At 40.5% G+C, this 19,556-nt stretch overlaps 2 protein-coding genes across 4 annotated transcripts; one reads left to right on the forward strand and one right to left on the reverse strand.

Annotated features, from left to right (window-relative positions):
• The first annotated feature begins 17 nt into the window (after window positions 1–17).
• ptgr2 (prostaglandin reductase 2) lies at window positions 18–7,002 on the forward strand. 3 transcript variants are annotated; one of them, XM_072689596.1, is made up of 9 exons: window positions 18–202; window positions 1,009–1,127; window positions 2,162–2,353; window positions 2,452–2,622; window positions 3,980–4,189; window positions 4,299–4,420; window positions 4,625–4,712; window positions 4,796–4,835; window positions 4,927–7,001. In XM_072689596.1, the coding sequence occupies exons 2-9, from the start codon at window positions 1,125–1,127 to the stop codon at window positions 4,989–4,991; spliced, it is 891 nt and encodes a 296-aa protein (XP_072545697.1). In that variant the 5' UTR covers window positions 18–202; window positions 1,009–1,124; the 3' UTR covers window positions 4,992–7,001. The 3 variants fall into 3 exon arrangements, with proteins under 3 accessions (XP_072545697.1, XP_072545695.1, XP_072545698.1); XM_072689594.1 differs by lacking the exon at window positions 18–202 and adding an exon at window positions 210–880 and having other exon boundaries at window positions 4,927–7,002; XM_072689597.1 differs by lacking the exon at window positions 18–202 and having other exon boundaries at window positions 1,108–1,200.
• On the reverse strand, window positions 6,084–18,551 carry tmem62 (transmembrane protein 62). Its single transcript, XM_072689593.1, is given in 16 exon segments — window positions 6,084–8,525; window positions 8,990–9,108; window positions 10,842–10,937; window positions 11,035–11,140; window positions 11,226–11,339; window positions 11,423–11,582; window positions 11,810–11,965; window positions 12,763–12,885; window positions 13,873–13,997; window positions 14,124–14,265; window positions 14,545–14,590; window positions 16,573–16,710; window positions 17,163–17,274; window positions 18,234–18,253; window positions 18,256–18,360; window positions 18,363–18,551. Coding segments are annotated over 16 exon segments (1,944 nt in total). The 5' UTR covers window positions 18,427–18,551; the 3' UTR covers window positions 6,084–8,207.
• Between the last annotated feature and the right edge of the window lie 1,005 nt (window positions 18,552–19,556).

Consider the following 19,556-nt stretch of genomic DNA (forward strand, 5'->3'; position numbering starts at 1 on the left):
CCAAATTTGGCGCCCCGGACAGTGTTCCTCAGGGAGGGAAACTCATTACACTTTTACTGCAGGGTCGCTTTTAATAAGTGCGCATTTACGCAGAACTGAAGATGTGGATATGTGCACGCTGTGGCCCTGAGGAGTGATTTCTGGAGACTCATTCCGACGTCCTGATCCGAACAGACGAGACTCTCAGTACTCCCAGATACAGGTTGTGCTTTTTTATTATTATTATTATTTTACCAATTAACTGATCAGTTGTCCTTATTTGGGAATGATCAGCTAAAGTTTGGATGTGAGTCACTTGGGCGGTGGGTTGCTCTTATTATGACAGGCTTTACAGCCTTCCCAGTTCATGTGAAAACAGACGTTTAGATGCCTCACACTGCCCTCTATGCATCCCAGTCACACCAGTTAGCTCAACTGTTTCCAGATGGAGGAACAGCTGGATGTATTTCAGCAAGTAACTTAAAAATAAAATGCAATAAAATAAGTTTTGCTCAAATAAAATGTCTGGCCAGTTTTTTTCTTTTCACACTTCAGCTGTCTGACTAACTGAAACATCTAGGTTTATGAAGTCCCGGAAAAACACACACACACACACACACACACACACACACACACACACACACACACACACACACACACACACACTTTTTAAAATCAGTGACTAACACGCACAGCTCCAGCTCTTATTATGGTCTCACGGGGGCCAATCAGAGTCCGAGTTGGCCGTCACGTGATTTTAACGTGACCGTCAACAGTCAGTAAGTGGTGCGCTAGGAAGTTGACCGTGGCCGTCTTGTCTTTAATGGTCATGTCATACTGTCTTCCTGAGCTTTTGTGAAGATGTTAACGGTGCAGAGAGTCGTGCTGTCCTCTCGCCCAGGTAAACACAGGGTAACTCTCTGGAGGCCGCGTTTACTCTTAACTCTCACTAGCTAGCAGCGCTGGTAGTTCACCGCAGTGATGAGCTGCATTTACCTGTTACATGTTATTTCTCTATTTCCCCCCAAGGAAAAAATGGCCAACCAGTTCCAGAGAATTTCCGTACGGAGCAGACTAGCTTAGACACGGAGCTGAACCAGGGCGAGGTGCTGGTCCGGACCCTGTATCTGTCTGTTGACCCCTACATGGTGAGCTGTGTGTCGTTACACGTAACTGATGGATTGAGACGATCGTAATGAATGCACATGATCAAATTAGCAGGTATCTGGTTTTTTTTGTTGTTTTTTTGAGAATTTTAGATACACGTGCACCTGGCTGAAGTGACGTCATAAATCCATAAGTGTTATGTCAGGTTTAAAAACGTAAGATCTTTAGTATGAGTTATAAGGGTACTTGGGTTGCAGTCTCAGTCTAGGACACTTATGTTGTGCTTAAACTATTAATGTCCATCAGTTCATTGTAATTGTTTTCAAATAAAAAAAGAAATCATTCAATACAAATGCTTTGGTCATACAAAATACTAATTTGAAGTATTAATATAGTGCAATAGCCATTTTGGCTTGTGTTTCTCGTCAATCAAGAGAACATGTGTGCCTAAGAGAATGTAAAATACAGTCCTGTGAAAAAAAAAAAAGGATTCTCCATTAAAAGTTTAGTTCTTTATTAAGAAATATGGACATATGAAGATTTTCTCTTCAGCTATTCCTTGGTAGATTGACTGGTATGTTTTGGGTCATTGTCATGTTGCATGGCCTACCTCTGCTTCAGATTTTGGGCAGATGGTCTCACATTTTCCTCAAACACTCTATACAACACTGAAACAATAAAGGATTCATAGTGGTTTCTATGATGGAGAGATTGCCAAGCCTTGCTGCAGCAAAGCAGCTTCGAACCATCTACAACCTTCTATCTGAAGGCCTCTCTTTGGATCTCGCCTTGGTGATGCCACTCACTTCAACAATCAAACTGAAGGTCTGAGGTTCAGAAGACAGGCTCCTCTTGTACCTAATTCTAATTTTAGGCATTTGGGTTTTAACAATTATCTCAAGAAAATTTCATTTCTATTATTTCTATTTTATATATATATTTTCTTCAGTTTCGTCATATTACCTCCATAATAAAGTGATTGTGTGCTCTGTGCTTGCATGTATGGCTCCTAAAATAATAATAATAAATAAATAAAAGAACATCTAAAACTGAAGAAAGCAAAATCTCTGTGCAGCGCTGTCGCATGAATGATGATACAGGTGCTGATTACCTGGCACCGTGGAGCCTGAAGGAGTGTGTCGATGGAGGTGGGGTGGGTATTGTGGAAGCCAGCAAGAATGATGCGCTGTCCATCGGTGACATCGTCACCTCCTTCAACTGGCACTGGCAAACCCATGATGTGATTGATGGTAAACTTTTACAGAAGGTATTCATTATTTTACTAGGTGCTGTCATAAGCATTAGTTAAACACACACACTGCGTGTTCCTGTGACATTGCATTAAAGACTTGCTCTTCTTTGCAGGTCGACCCAAGGATAGTTGATGGTCACCTGTCATATGTTTTGGGTGCAGTAGGCATGCCTGGGCTCACTGCACTTTTTGGTGTTAGAAAGAAAGGTCACATAACCCCTGGAGCTGGTCAGACCATGGTGGTCAGTGGAGCAGCTGGAGCTTGTGGTTCACTCGCTGGACAGGTAATTTCTATGTGTGCAGAAACACTTCAGGTTATGTTACAGATTAGATCGATGCTCAGGTCTTGTTGTAGCTGCATTGGGAGAATGAATAGGTCTAAAACATAAATGTCGATACTTAACACTGGGTATCAAAATTCAATGCTTGAATGATACCGGCATAATTTAATATTACCAAGAATCAGAACACCCAAGTAGTCTTATCATGGTCAGTGAGGCAAGTGGCTGATGAGCATAGTTAAAACTGCACACTCATTATACACTCATTGAGGGATTTGTTAGGAAGACCATGTACATCTACTCATTCATGCAGTCATCTGTCCAGCCAGTCGTGTGGCAGCAGTTAAATGCTTACAGTAATGCAGATACAGGCCAACACGAACCATCAGAATGGGGTGGGGTGGGTAATATGATCTCAGTGATTTTGAGCATGGCATGAGCATTTAAGTATTTGTAGAACTGTGAATCCTTATGTTCTGTGGACGGAAACGCCCTGTTGAGAGAGCTCAATAGAAAATGTCCAGACTGGTTGGAGCTGACAGAAAGGCTGCGCTAACTCCGAAAACCACTCTGTACAGTTGTGGTGAGCTGAAAAGCATATCTCAGCATGAACACCACCTTACACCTTGAGGAAGACTGCAGAAGGTCAGCCAAGAACAGAAAGCTGAGGTTGCAGTGGGTTCAGCCTCACCAACACTGGACAGCTAAAGACTGAAGAAATTTAGCCTGGTCTGATGAATCTTGATTTCTGCTAAGACACATGGATTGGTGGGGTCAGAATGTGGCACCAACAGTATGAATACATGGACCCAACCTGCCTTGTGTCAACAGTCCAGGTTGGTGGAGGTGGTGTGATGGTGTGGGGAATGTTTTCTTTGTACGTGATGATTGTACATTCTGATGGTTCTTGTTGTCCTGTATCTGCATTACTGTAAGCATTTAACTACTGCCACATGATTGGCTGGTCAGATGACTGCATGAATGAGTAGATGTACATGGTCTTCCAATAATGAATGTGCAGTTTAAACTATGCTCATCAGCCACTGGCCTCACTGACCATGATAAGACTACTTGTACCTGTTAATTCCAATCAAGCATATTTGTAAGTATTGTTGCTGACCGTGTGCATCTCTTCATGAACACAATTGACCCATCTTCTTATGGCTACTTCCAGCATGTCACAAAGTAAAAGCTCAGCTTGGACCTTCCCAGTCACTTTATACTAGTTACATATTTATATAGACTATATTCTTGTCTATTATTCTACTGCTAGGACTTTCATCACAATGTCAGTGTTGTAGGTCAAGTCTGCTTTCAGACATGTCGTCTCACCATAGACTTGTGTGTTTTGTGCTGTAAGATTGGCAGGCTGGATGGCTGCGAAAGAGTTGTTGGGATCTGTGGGTCAGACGAGAAGTGCCAGGCCTTGGTGTCAGATCTGGGTTTCACAGCAGCTGTGAATTATAAAAAGGGAGATATCTCGACAGCTTTGAGAGAGAGTTGTCCAAATGGAGTGGACATCTACTTTGACAACGTGGGAGGTCCTATCAGTGACACAGTCATCTCACAGGTAGTCTTTAAATCACATCTATGATTTGAAATGTTACAGCTTACCTACAGATTACTGCTATTTTGTCTTACTGCTATACACTGCTTTGTATTTCCAATCTACAATGCAGATGAACAGTGGAGGTCACGTGATCCTGTGCGGTCAGATCTCTCAATACAATAAAGACATACCCTACCCCCCTCCGCTGAGTGAACAGACGCAAGAAGCTCTACGCAGCAAAAACATCACTAGGTACCAGCCCACCTAATATTTTCTCTGGTTAAGAGTCAGTATTATGTTTTTAGACCATGTGTTTTAGATTATTGGGCACTTGCTATAAATAAATGTCACATTTTATGTGTGGAAAGTATTTTTTTCTATTATTAAATTAGCTTGCACTCAGCTTTTGTTGTTTGTCACAGAAATTTGGATACTCTTTCCTGTGTATGTGTATAGGGAAAGGTTTATGGTGCTGAACTACATGGAGAAACATGAAGAAGGCCTCCTGCAGCTGAGTCAATGGGTGAAGACTGGTCAAATAAAAGTAAGAAGGAAGTTAATGGCATATACCGTATGTGCACATGTGAATGTAAAAATCTGATTTCTATTGTTTCCTTTTTATTTCAGATCTTGGAAACTATAGTGAATGGCATAGAAAATATGGGTGGTAAGAATTAAATCACTGTCAAATGATATTAGTATCATATTTCTGATATTTGACACATTTCTTATTTAATGTGGTTGCTTTTATATTACAGTGGCCTTTTGCTCCATGATGACCGGAGGCAACATTGGAAAGCAAATTGTCAAAATTGCAGACTGAGCTACACCTCTCCAGCAGAGGAGAGATGCTTTTTTGCCTACAGCTGACCTGTGACTAAACTATTTAGCCACATACCATTTTAATTTGTAAGTCTAAAAGACATCTAATTTGTCATTTGTGCCTATCACACCATACACTACATGGACAAAAGTATTGGGACACCTGCTCTTTCGTAGTTGCTTCTGAAATCAAGGGCCATTTGAAAATAGTCTATCCTGCTTTTGTTGGCATAACTGTCTCTACTGTCCAGGGAAGGCTTTCTACTAGATTTTGGAGAATTGCTGTGAGGAATTTGATTGCATTCAGCGACAAGAGTGTTAGGGAGGTGAGGATGTTAGATGATTACTACCCCTCATCCCCAACTCCCCAAATCATTTCATATGTTACTGTTTGAATGCTCCACAGCTGTACGTCTGTACTGGGACTGGACTAGCTGTATGCAGGCATTTGCACTGTGTAAGCAATGGGTGCAACTTAAAGTTGCTGAATGCACTCATTAAAAGGGCTGTCCACAAACATTTGGACATGTAGCATATGTGATCACTTTAAACCTTTCATTTTGATTTGTTATAGAACTTTTCAAAATTGTGTAGTGGTGTATGTCATCATTGTGTGTAAATGTCCACTCATCACACGTTTGACATTGTTTAAATAGAGGAGGTCAATTAGTCATACATTGATCTGTTTTCACTGTGGTGGAGAATAATTTTAGAGGGAGGAACAATCATAATAGAGTAAAAGATGAAATTCTAGCTAAATGTTGTCATTTTAAATGAGAAGTAATTGTATTAACATGGTCATTCTGATCATATCATTCAAAAAGTGCCTTATCTTTCCCTGTGAATGAAGAGTGTAATTAGTCTGTAGTATGAAGTATGAAACTGCCTTTGTGCCACAGAAGTGTCAAATTTCAATTTCAATTTCACTCTGCATCAGAAGTAGATGTACATTAATCCCACATGCTCACATTAAATGCAATATAGCTTGCAGATAATGTGTGTCTTTGTTATTAGCCAAAGGTCCAGACTAATGAATCTACAAACCAACATAAATACACAAACCAAGGAAATGATCACAAACAGGAATACATAATCAATAAGGGTAAATCATTATAATAAAAAAAATCAAAATCTTTTCAAGTAACATTCAGATCACTTCACCACAAGTCTTGATTAACATGTACTGCGCTAAATATCAGACCACATGTGCCACAAATAAACAACAAAAAAGACATAATTACCCCATCCCAAACCGTTCACATTGTTGATAGACAATCCAGTGCAGCCCATTGTTCAAGTCTTTACATTCCTGAGAGACAGCAGAGACCTTGAGTGACCCAACACAGAAAGGCAACAAAAGTCCACTAATACACCAGAATCTTTGTAACAGCAAATTTGTTGTTGAATTGGTTGAAGTAGAAAACACAAAAGGGAAAGAACAACGAATGTTGGGCAGGGCGTAGTAAAAATGGAGATTTTGCGTATTGTCAGTCTTTCACTCGCCTCAGTAGTTTGTAATTATGTAAAACAAACAGAAACCCACTGCTTAAACAAGAGTGTGAATATGTATAGACTTTGATTGTTTCTCTAGTTCCCACCCATGTTCATGTGCTATGTCAGCATGTGTCCACAGCCACTGGGTTAAAAAAAAACAAAAAAAAAACAATAAATGAATACCACTTCATTTCAACTGATCTGGCATTTAAAGAAGGTAAAATGTGCTGTAGTACATGTATATGCACTACATCATTATGCATAAACCTTGTATCTCCAAAATGTCAACGTTACACTTTTTGAACTGTTGCTGGAGGTTGATGTGAAAAGATTTAATTCTGGAGCATTTCTGTTGATCCGTTCATGAATTGTGACAGTGTAAAGAACAACTGCCAGATTCACATTGTGTTAAAAAGTGGCGGAAATTGAGATTTTTGACGTTTTTGAGCAACAGCGATGACATTTGATTGTTTTCGTGCTACTCGACCATCCCACTAACCCAGCAAGAGTGCTAAAAAAAATTAATAAATAAATCCTACATTCATACAAGAACAAGTTTAAAAACAAAACTCAAGTCGTGACCGTCTTCCACTAGCAGCTTTCACCTTCTCCTACAGTACGTGTGTCCAGCAGAGGAGAGTGAACATTAAGATTGTTCTATCCTTATAGAATAGTAATCTGATTCCTTCGTAGGGGCAGGAAGGAACCAAGCTTGGTTTAATCTAGTCTTGACTTTGTTAATCCATACATTTTTTGTGGATTCACTGATTTGTTGATTGATTGATTCACTTTTGTTTAGCGCTTAGCCAGTCACCACATTTTCTTGAGCTGATTCAGATGCTGCTGCCTAAAACAGAGCCTTTGGAAATCAAAAAGAGAAAGCATTAGAGTGCGTGAAGCTCTTTGGGCTGGACATTGTTTCTGTAATAATGGTTATAGCAGAACTGAAAGACATGTGAAGGCTTTGCTTTGCTGAAGAAGATTTCCCTGCTCTTCTGGTGACTGTGATTCACAGGAGATGAATTTACCAACAAGCATAAAAGTTGACACCCATCTACACAACATCCATGGAGCAAAATGAAACTGAAAGCATGCTGGATCCAGGATTTTTTTTTTTTTGTCCCCAAGCTAACTCCATGTCTTTTAAAGGAAGTATATAATGACCGTGCTTATTGAGTGTTGAGCAACTACAGAGCTAGCAGGTTGAGGAGGATTTCTAGGTGCAAATACTGAAAAAATGTCTTCCATTTCTCAGGTGAAACATACATACAAAAACCGTGAATCCACATTTTGTAAATTCCATTGGCCCTCAGTGTTGGTCCAAAATGTTCACATGCATCTTAAGAAGTGATGAGTGTAATATATATAAGATAAAGCCTGGCTGCATAGCACATAACATTGCTAGGGTAACCATTCACAAATGGCAGTCTTAAAATGCTGGAGAAACCTCTGGTGCACCTACCGAAGAAAGAGAAGGACAGAGACTGATCTGAACTAAAAGGATCTATGCACTTTACCATAGTCAGCAATGCAATCTACATTACTGACTACGGAGGCACCTTCATGTTCAAGACACAAACAAACAAACAAAACAACTCAGTAAAGTGATTGTATAGGATGTAGGGGGAAACTTGGCACAACACAAGGTATAGGTAAAAGGCTTAAAACAATGGCAAAATGGAAAGATGGACATACGAAGGGTCTTTTCCACAGTGTTTCGCTGTCATAACTGTGTGCTGCTCTTATTGTCAGTGAAGTGTGGAGCTGGTCCCCTCCAGGCCTTGTAAACCAGTAGCAGACCCATGACTAGAGCCCAGGTACGCACCGGTGACAGAAAGAAAGCCACCGACCCGTAGGTCTCCAGCAGAAAGTAGCAGGAGTAGGCCTGCCAAATGAGGAGAAACAGCATGGCCAGGTGAACTGGCAGAGTCCGCCAGCGACAGCCTGGTCGACAGAAGTGGGAGCGGAATGAGAAGCCACAGCAGCGCTGGTGAAGACTCCAGCAGAGGTAGCACGTCAGTGGCATGTTGAAGAACACCAGCTATAGAAGATGGAGAAAGAATTACGTTTATTATGGAGTATAATTTCACATTTATAAGTAACTACCAGAGTAAAAAGGCAGGGTCTGTGGTTTGAATTCATTAAAAACAAACAAACAAATAAATAAATAATACAAATACTGAGCCTTCAATTACTACCCCAACTCCCCACGACTGGTCCTAGAGATCTACCACCTAAGAGAGACCCAGCACACCAAGCTCTAATATTCAGCATTCAGGACTTTATTATCCGGATCAGGTGTGTGAGATTGTGGTTAGAGGTAAGATCAGCCAGACCATGATCATGTTCAGTTGACTTATTATGGACTACAACAATTGACTTTCAGGCAAAAATGAAAAAAAAAAATAATAATAATACTGACAAGGTTTAATGAACCACTGGTGAAAATATTGAACAAAGTACCTCTAATACTCTTAATCCGTGTGTCCTGTTCACCACTCTTACCTGTATAATGCCCACTACATACGTCAGACTACCCTCCAGAAAATGCCCATCCACAAACACGCCAAAAACAAAGCAGATTCCATTGTGCCCATCGATCACCTCCCCGATGAACCACGGACCTACAAAGACACCAGATGAAGTAGGTTCACTCTACAGACCAGCAGCAACCAGATCTTTGTCATAGGCATTTTGTTCCCTAAAAAAACAAGTCTTTATGTTTCTTAATGTAATGTGACTTGTCGGCTCTTTTTCTCTATAATTCCCCCAATCAGCTAATAAGCATTTTGAAATGGTGCATAAAAGAATCCAGCTCCGTAGTCAATAGAAAGGCAGAGTGCAACCTTTATTTCTGTATAAAGTATACAAAATAAGTGAAGACTAAGGCACTACAAGTAATGCGTTAGCCTGAGACAGCCAGCACTCTCCCAAAGCAGTCTAAAAAGTGGGGCTTCTCTTGGGCCTTATATACTGTCCTTGTCTAGCTGTGGCTACCCCCACGCATATTTTTTTTTATCATAATGTCTCATGATTGGGTCCGCTTATATTACTATGTGAAGCCCCTTACCCCTTAATCTTGTCACTCTTGTATTCGCTTATATCCGTCGTTCTTACGACTTTGTTTTTTAAAAGAGTGCTAACACCTGCAAGGCCATTTGTGCTGACGATCACACTACTGCAGAATTTTGGGTGTTTTCCAATCAGTTTACCTCTGATTCACCCCAAGTGGGCTCTGCCTAGCCCCCCAAGGGCATTTACACTAATCTTGAGTACAGAAATGCTGACTGGCTCAGACATGGTCATTATAGCAGAATATACATACAAACATGTTTATGAGTACATAATGTGTTCTTACACACAAATAATCCATCAGACTTATTTCATTTAATTTGGTCCAATCGTCATTACATGTTCAGACACTTAAGAGTAGATGGCATTTTTTTTAGGTACTAGGTTTTAAAAGGTGCAAAGAACACATTTATTATTTGTTTATTTGCGATGTGTGAACAGTATGTGATATTTTGGGGGCCAAAAATACTCAAACAAGCCCATTTACAACCCTGTTATGCTGCCTTAGAATGAAATATGCCGATTTGTCTTTTACAGAGGGCTCATGGGGGAAAAACAAATGTGGTAATATGTGGTAATTTAAATATAAAGATAAGTCATGTCATGTTACATTTTGGGGGGGGTTGGAATTGGTCTATTTCCTGTTTTGGATAGGCTGGATTTTCTGATTTTCTTCTGAAGGAGGAAACAAAAGCTCACAACTCTTACGCAGCTATGCCAAGATACACTATATGGAGAAAAGTATTGGGACACTTGCTCATTGCAATAAAAGGAATTAAACAAGGGTTTATCTTGCTTTTGTCTCTACTGTCCAGGGAAGCCTTTTTGCTAGATTTTGGAGCATTGCTGTGAAGATTTGATTGGATTCAGTGACACTGCTCCACAGCTCAATCCTGGAGGCTTTATACCCCTCTAGCCCACGCCAGACATTAGTCATGGTGCCGATTGGCTCATGTTTATCTGCTCGAGAGAGTCCTATTCTATTGCCATTACTTTTCTATAGGGCTAGTCATTCTGTGTCAGCGGTGGGTGCAAAGTAGAAGGGGTGTCCACAAACATAGTTTTACATTCAAACCCCCTTTTAATGTGACTGTGACATTAAGTATAAGTTTATTTTAAGTGTTGTGGCCATAGGATTATGTGTTTTATGAAGGGTGATCTCATGACACACTACTTTGATTAACTTCTAACCTTTGAAGGCAGCTGAGGGATCTGTATATTTTAAAAAAAATGTCCACCACATCACAGATATAATAATACACAGACAATATCCTGGGTGACTTACCTACTCCTGTACACAGATTAAACAGCAGCAGGGTGTAGTAAAATGTGTTGGTCTTGCTGAGGAGATGTAGTGACATGCATGCTTGAGAGAAGAGCCCTAAAAGGATGATAAATGTGTTTGGTTAGCATGGTATTCACTGTAGAACGCAGGCAGTTGGGTTTATAATGATCTTTTGGCAGTCTGCCATTCTTACCAGGTTTCCTCTGAGCCACACCTCGGGCAGAGGGCGCTTGCAAGACCCTGAAGGCCACAAGGGCGCCCACGTTCAGCAAAACGGCAGCCGCAAAGGCGATCCGTGCCTTGAGAACACAGAGACGTAAACAGAAGTATTACATTTTTCTCCCTCAAATCAAAATCTGTAGTAGCTCAACTGCCCTTCCTTACCAGGATGTAGTGATCAGTGAGAAGGATGAAAGACTGCAGGAAGCCGAAGCTGGGTGTGAGATCTTCCTGCAGGGTGAAATGCTGCTCTTGCACCTTGGAACGACCTGCTGAGTCCTTACACACACACGCACAGACACAAGGTTTAGTGCTAAAGTGCTGTATGTCTTTCTTTACTACCTGGTGAAGCCTTCATTTACCTCTACTTTGACTTGGATGGTGTGCAGTCCTGTAAAGTACAATGAAGGCTCCCACGGCAGCACAAACAGAGGTCCTCCTGCAGACACTGCTTTCCCTAGGGCATCTCCATCCACGCTGACATACACCGCTGTGACCGGTGCTGCTGAAAAGACCAGCATCCTGCAGAACACAAAGTGACACACACAAAACAAATGAAAAAATGAACAGCAGCAGCAGCAGCAGCAGCAGCAACAATAAAATCAGTGCTGAGCATTCCACAGAAATGTATTACCATGTGATGATAATTGGCAATTTGGCTTTGAAAAATTAAACTAACTGTGGGCATGGTAAGAGCTGATTGTAGTGAATGGCATAAAGGCACAAGAAGACACACACAGAGGAGACACCTGATGTGTGTGGAGCTCTGGATGCGGCCCAGCGGTTCCACTCCTGGACGCAGGTACTGTGCATCTTTGGGGTTGGTGATGACCACTGCCGGCCAGTCGTCAAACTTCAGGTCTGAGAAGCTCAAGAGGTCGTGATCAAAAGCCAGCACCCTGTATCTGGTCACAGGAGAACATACAGATCTGTTTGCTAACCTATAGAATGACTAAAATACCCCAGAAACCTGTATACTACTAAACTAAACCAGTAACAATACAAATGCTTTTAAAAATCACCATGTAGATTTACCAAATTACATACACTGTATGGCCAAATGTTTGTAGACACCCCTTCTAATGAATGCATGCAGCTACTTCAGCTAAACGTGGCACCCGTTGTGGACACCAACGCAGTCACATACACAGCTGGTCTGGTCCCTCTAGAGAAGTACTGGCGATAGAATAGGCCTCTCTGGAGCAGATAATCAGGAACCTATTGGCACCATGCCAATAGCAGGCTAGGGCTTAAGGAAGATAAAGCCCCCCAGTATTAAGTGGTGGAGCAGTGAAACTGTGTTCTCTAGAATGATGGTGCTTCATCCAGTACGTCTGGGATGAGTTGACAAGTTGGTGATGAGGTGTGGTGGTAATCATCCAACATTCTGACCTCACTAATGCTCTTGTCTCAATTAAATCACAGTAATGCATCAAAATCTAGTAGAAAGCCTCTCCTGGATAGTAGAGACAGTTACTCCAGTAGAGTTTTTTTTTTTTAAATATCCTTAATTTTAGAAGAAACAATCAATGAACAGGTGTCTCAATACTTTTGTCCATATATCGTATGTCCAAAATACAAAAAATATAAAAGGTAAAAATTCAGGCATTATGATTGATATCACTACAGATTTGACCAGTGCAGGGGACTAATACGTCAAGTAAGAGCTCACACAGTCTGATCTCCAGTTTGCTGTTCTTACCTGCGATTGTCCATCCAGTCTCCTAGCTCCAGCTCCAGTGTTCCCCCAGAGTGCCTGCTATGAAGGACAGGCATGAGCCCTCCTAGTGTGTGCAGGTGTCCACAAAGGTACGCCACTGCTGTGCTGCAAAGAACAGCAAACATGACAATAGCTCAAGACCATTTAATACTGTATAATAGTACGTATCTAATGTCCTAATCTTTTGCTATGTTTCTCTATTTTTAGACCTCTACTTTAAGCATTTCCTAACAGGAACTGCCATGAAGTAGCAATATTAGTCACAAACCATGCCTCTTTTTTTCTGGACGGATGCCTTGAACTTCTGAAACCATAAACTATTCTATACACAATATATCCACGATACTAATGAATGTACTACAAATGGTGAGGTTTAGTATGGTTTTGGCAGCAGCTCCTACTATAGTACTAATGCTTCACGGAAATTCCACCTCAGGAAAAAGGAGAAGAAGTAAAAAGCAAAGAACTTTAACAGGATATTAACAGGAAATAGACCATTTGAATGGAAAGGGCAGGTCAATAAATTCGCTGTATGTTTTCCTGTATTGGTGTATAAATAGAAGGATGATAATGCATGGATTTGACTTTACAAAAACAAACAAAAAAAAACGACATTTGGCTACGTTGTGTTTGGCTACATTATCTGGCCATATTAGCCACGTCATTAATGTTAACTCACTAAGGCAAGCTGATATCAGCAAGCTTCTGATATCAGATGCAAATGTCTTACACAGCTGTAAAGCGCTAGCTAAAAATATCCGTTAGACTTGGCAAGCAGCCTTGACGTTTTCAGAGTAGACTTCCTGAAGCCTTCCTGACAGGATCAGATACTACCTTTGAATGCAGGCTTGCTGCTATTATAATAACATTGTCTGAAATTGTGCGCATGCCCTTCCCATTCGGGTTTCACTGTAGAAACTACCAGTAAAAAAGACATGACTTAGTTTGGTAACAATTAGGTCTTTTGGACGAACAGCATGGGGCGACTGGGATTGATAGCCTTTCAGTTAGATGCACACATTTTCATTTTTATAAATCATAAGCCCACTGCTATGCAATTTGACTGCTAAAATCACCAGTCCCTTCCCTAACCTCATCAAGGCCCTGACTCCAGGGAATGGGGAGATGATTGTGGAGGTGGTGTAGTGACCAAACCAGACAGTCTGGTTGCTCCTGTAGCTCTCCTCCCTGAAGGTGGCCAACAAGTCCATTTGGCTCTGTGGGACAAAGCATCAGAAAGTAGACTAAGATGACTGTTCAGTTTAAACAGGCATATTTGCATAGTAATTCATTGTATTTAAAAAATAAAATAAATAAATAATTTAAAAAAAAGAAACACCTACCTGACTGAGAATTCCAAAGAAGTTATAGGGGCGCTTAGGCCCAGGGGTGAGGGTAGCATCAGCACAGATAAAGGAATAGTTCCCAAAGGGAGTACTGTGTACATAGTGGAAGGAGCCAACTTTCTGGGTGGCAGAATACTTCCTAGTTATCCAAGGCGGGGGAAAAATTTACAGTATGACACAAAAACATACGTTTGTGTTAAATCTTAAGGTCTTACACTGGTCAACACCCCTAAAATTCAAGGGGGGATCAATTTATAAGTACAAGTATTGCTTGGATTGTTCTGGGACACACAGTCTGCCAATAACTTCAAATGAGTGAGTCTGAAATCTGCTGTAGAGACTGCTGTGGACTTCACATTAGGACTGGATCAGCCAACAAACATCCATTAATGTTAAGACTCCTTAAAAAGTCACACACCTGTAGTAGTTGTTCACACTGTCCAGAGATATGATATTGAAGGCATCTAAGGAGACAATAAAAGAGAGCATGGGTGTAGACTGCATTTTTCATGAAACCGAAGAAGAAAGTGGAGTGTTTAAGTAAAGTGAGCTTTTGCCTGGAAGCTTTTGTAATCCAACACCAGTTACAAAGAGCATGAGGAGATGAGGACAGATACAGAACCCCAGACAAGACAGGGTATTGAAGCTGCATTCCAGAGAGCTGTTCATCTACTCTATTGTTGCCATCTTTGGAAACTGTTCAGGTAATACATAAAATAACACAGTTTATCTGATTCTGACATACTAGATCAATAGGAAATGTAGGACTGAAATAGGCCTGGGCGGTATGGTAAAATACTTTATCACAAGACATTTTTCATGATACACAATATAAAATCACAGACGAAATACATCAGTAGTGACAGATTCTTAAAAACTACTAGTCAGATACTCCCCATACTGAATACAGTGATTTCTATTCAACATCTGCTGCACTTCATCCAATTAAACCAGACTAATCACACTGTTTGTAATGACACATTCAGTTGATCAGTGTTTATTAAGCACTAACAATATCCTCAATATGCTTAGAAAGGCATATTGTGAATCACGGTAACAAAATTGATCATCATACGATAAAATATAGTCATATTGCCCAGCTCTAGACTAAAAACTGGAAAATGTACATTTGTAGCTTTTTCACTCATCCCCTAATGTCACTAATGCAACATACGCTGCTTTGATAAGTGCTCTGTTTCAAATAACTACCATTTCTAGTAAACAGAGACCTGGGAAAAGTGTTTCTACGGTGTCCTTCAATAGTTTTGATGCCAACGGATGGTAGATGAGATGAGTCACTACACTAGACTTACAGTTATTTAACTAAGACTGAGAAGCTGGTGACGCATCTCTGAAGTTTCCTTTAAACTTGAAGCGTTCCACAAATTTTATTTAGTTACTATCAGAGGTGTCAAGTAATGAACACCCTTACTTACTTAGAAATGTTGGTTATCTATACTTTACTGGAGTAATTCTTTTTCAGCCAACCTTTTACTTCTACTCCTTATATTTTCACACAGTTATCTGTTCTTTCTACTTCTTACATTTTAAAAATAGCCTAATAGTTACTCCCATTTCATTTCAGTTTTTTTTCCATTCTGGCTCGTCATCGTTCAAAAAACTAACACACTAAACAACTAAACTAATTTCTATCCGGAAAGTGTGGGTTTGATTGTGGTTGGAGGAGAATTATAAATATATATATATATATATATCATTCTGACACCCTATTGGTTTGTAAGTGAACCATTGCATGTGCACACGTCACGTCACACTCCAGCAAGGACATAGCAGACGTACGTAGCCTAGTATGAAGATGTCTGTGGCAGAGACTCAAGAGAACTCGAGTGACATGTCCCAACTAAGCCCCACATTTACATTCCAATAAAGCTTATTGATAAGTTTGACTTTTTACACCATTACAATCCTTATAGGCAACTACTCCTCATATTTTCCGCTCCATTAAACACACGGTAGTACACATAGATGCTCAGTAGTGCACATAGATGCTCCTTGAATATATTCGATATTACTGAAATGCATTCATTTTCAATGGATAGACATGTAGCTGAATCAGGTAGCCTAGTGCATCCCAACATTTTTCAGCATTAACATTTGAATAACATTATAGTCATTATGGCGTTTAGAAAAATGTGTTTTTTGGGGAGGTGAAGTAGTGCACTATAGACCCCTGTGTCGCAGCCTAAGCTTTTGGCCTTCGTCTTCCTTACATTACTTTTATATTTGAAGTAGTTTTGAAACCATTACTTTAACAATTTTACTTGAGTAAAAAGCTGAAGTTGATACTTAACGTCTATAGAAGTATTTTCAAACCGTAGTATCTTCACTTCCACCTGAGTAATGAATGTGAATACTTTGAAGAAAGTTACTATATATTAATAATACCGTTCCAGTTTAAAAGCCACTGCTGGTAAAAGATACTCACCATGGTTTCCACGAATGTCAATCCATTTGGTGTGTTCCAGCACACGTGATCTCTTCAGGACGTTCTGATAGGCCTGCCATTCCACCTCATGTTGAAGGGAGCCCACTTTATTCTCAGTCTTAGCGTCGGTTAAGTCCCCTGGCCAGTGATCAGGAAGAGACATGCGTTAGTAGGCCTACTTAAGAGTGTCCATCACAGATCAGCATAAACAGATTTAAGAACTCTTCGACTACGGGCTAAAATAAATAAATAAATAAATAAATAAATAAATAAATAAATGTCTACAGCTGCTAATAGTAATAATAATAATAATTATTATTATTTATTAGTTTAGTTATTTTTATATAATAATTGATAAATGTTTTAATTTAAAAATAATTCTAATAATAAGTCAACTTCAATAGTAAAGAAATGAAAGGAATTGTTAGACTTTGAAGGTCGTTTAAAAATGAACACAAGATTCACAACTTTTTTGATACATAAAACCTAAGAAATACAAAAACTAGGTGCAGGAAACAGCAGGAAACATGGGACCTATTAGTAACACTACTGTTCAGACCACATCTGAGCTTAAACCTAAGGTTACTCACCTGTAGCCAGCACAAGGGTGGGTTTAATCACCTCAATAGTGTGAGTGCAGAACTTTTCGAAGTCTGGCACACGCTTTGGATCACGGAAGCGACTGATATGAATGTCTGATACCTGCATAGAACAACACACACACACACACACACACACACACACACACACACACACACACACAGTCAGAGTCTATCTGTGTATTAACACAGAGGGTTAGAGGCATGCACATAAACATATACTGTATGCTTATTTAATTATGTGAAATTAAATGTCTTGACTAAAGTTTTTCTTTACTAGTGGGACAGTGTGCATCAGTCACAGTATACTGGTCTATTAGCATGTATCTATCTGCAAGAACACCCTGCTGAAAACACCACATAGGCCAGCATGAATTCCTTGCTGTTTTAATGCTTGTTGAATTCTGGTTTGTTGCTGGTTGACCAGTATACCAGTGTCTGAAACACACCAATGCTGCTTTAGTGCTGGTTTGGATTGTTTGGTACTGGTTGATCAGTATACCAGTGTCTGAAACACAACCAATGCTGCTTTAGTGCTGGTTTTGGATTGTTTGGTACTGGTTGACCAGTATACCAGTGTCTGAAACACAACCAATGCTGCTTCAGTGCTGGTTTGGTACTGGTTGACCAGCATACCAGTGTCTGAAACACAACCAATGCTGCTTCAGTGCTGGTTTGGGACTGGTTGACCAGTATACCAGTGTCTGAAACACAACCAATGCTGCTTTAGTGCTGGTTTCGGATTGTTGGTACTGGTTGACCAGTATACCAGTGTCTGAAACACAACCAATGCTGCTTTCTACTTATTCGTATATCAAGATCCACTGCTAGTGAGCAGAATACCAGCCTTCAAGCACAACACGTGTTGTTTTGCTGGTGACCAGTTACGCTGGTCTAGGTGTTTAAGGTGCTCTTTAGAACTGATGGTTTTATCTGAGGACCTCTCTACAGCTGATTTGACAGAAATGGCTTGTTTTGACAGGCTCAGCTCGCTGGCTTGCTTGCAGACAGACAAGACAGACAGGCTACCGGATAGGTCTGACTGTAAGAAGCTCCACTCACCTGCACAAACCAAAATATATATCCAGCTCTCCTCCGGGAAACGGCGGCTCGCTTTTCCTCTTGCTGTTCTCGCCCTCAGGCTGCTCTAAGCTCCGTTTGAGGTGCCAGGTGCTGTCATAGCTGTCAGCAGCCAGGAAGTGAGGCACGCTAGAACCAAGCCGGCCACGACCAGCAGAGTGAACAGCCTCAGCATCCCGACACGGGTAAGAGCGGTCGGACAACCAGACAGGAAACGTCCACTCTCTACAAAATCACTGACAGGCAGCGCTCATGGCTCCGCTGGCCGGGCCTTCGTATTTCAGTGTCAAAGCAGCGTCATGGGAATCCTGGAAAAGCTCCTTCTCTGAGTGGAGGAAGGCTGCAACACCGAGGGCTGTAATAGGGCGAACCGGCGCGCTGTCATCACCAACTTCCGCTCACCAACTTCCGCCTCGCTGTGTTTGAAAACGTGGCCACAGATCCTCCTCAGCGGAGAGGCTCCACTATCACTTTCTCTCTCTCTCTCTCTCTCTCTCTCTCTCTCTCTCTCTCTCTCTCTCTCTCTCTTTCTTTCTTTCTCTCTCTCTCTCTCTCTCTCTCTCTCTCTCTCTCTCTCTCTTTCTTTCTTTCTTTCTTTCTCTCTCTCTCTCTCTCTCTCTCTCTCTCTCTCTTTCTCTCTCTCTCTCTCTCTCTCTCTCTTTCTTTCTCTCTTTCTTTCTCTCTCTCTCTCTCTCTCTCTCTTTCTCTCTCTCTTTCTCTTTCTTTCTCTCTCTCTCTCTCTCTCTCTCCCTCTCTCTCTTTCTCTTTCTTTCTCTCTCTCTCTCTCTCTCTCTCTCTCTCTCTCTCTCTCTCACACACACACACAGATTCAGCTAGTGTAAAGTGTCTAATTATAATATGATCAAATTCAACCCTTTACTAGGAAGAGTTATGATGTGAAACTTATTCTTTATCAATAAACAATTTTAACGTGTGCTAAATCAATTTTCACCAGTGAAACAGTAAATATTTTACATTTCCAATGACATGTTCAAACTGATTAGTCAAATATCAAATTCTTATAACTGTGTGTTTTTACAAAAATGAATGAATGAATTAGCACATTATTTACATTATATTATTTGTTGTTGTTTACAGTTAGTCTGGATGATTAGCTTTCTACAGTAGAGTATTGTAGAGTAGAGTACAGTAGAGTATTGTAGAGTAGGGTAGAGTACAGTAGAGTATTGTAGAGTAGAGTAGAGTATAGTAATATAGAGTAGAGTACAGTATAGTAATATAGAGTAGAGTACAGTAGAGTAGAGTACAGTAGAGTATTGTAGAGTAGAGTACAGTAGAGTAGAG

Source organism: Salminus brasiliensis, chromosome 10 (genome assembly GCF_030463535.1).
Source record: "Salminus brasiliensis chromosome 10, fSalBra1.hap2, whole genome shotgun sequence".
NCBI lineage: Eukaryota > Metazoa > Chordata > Actinopteri > Characiformes > Bryconidae > Salminus > Salminus brasiliensis.

Coding starts and splice junctions, on each gene's coding strand:
- ptgr2 (XM_072689594.1), top strand. CDS start 841: ATGTTAACGGTGCAGAGAGTCGTGCTGTCCTCTCGCCCAG. Junction 4,421..4,624: donor CGCAGCAAAAACATCACTAG/GTACCAGCCCAC, acceptor GTATGTGTATAG/GGAAAGGTTTATGGTGCTGA. Junction 4,836..4,926: donor TGGCATAGAAAATATGGGTG/GTAAGAATTAAA, acceptor TTTATATTACAG/TGGCCTTTTGCTCCATGATG.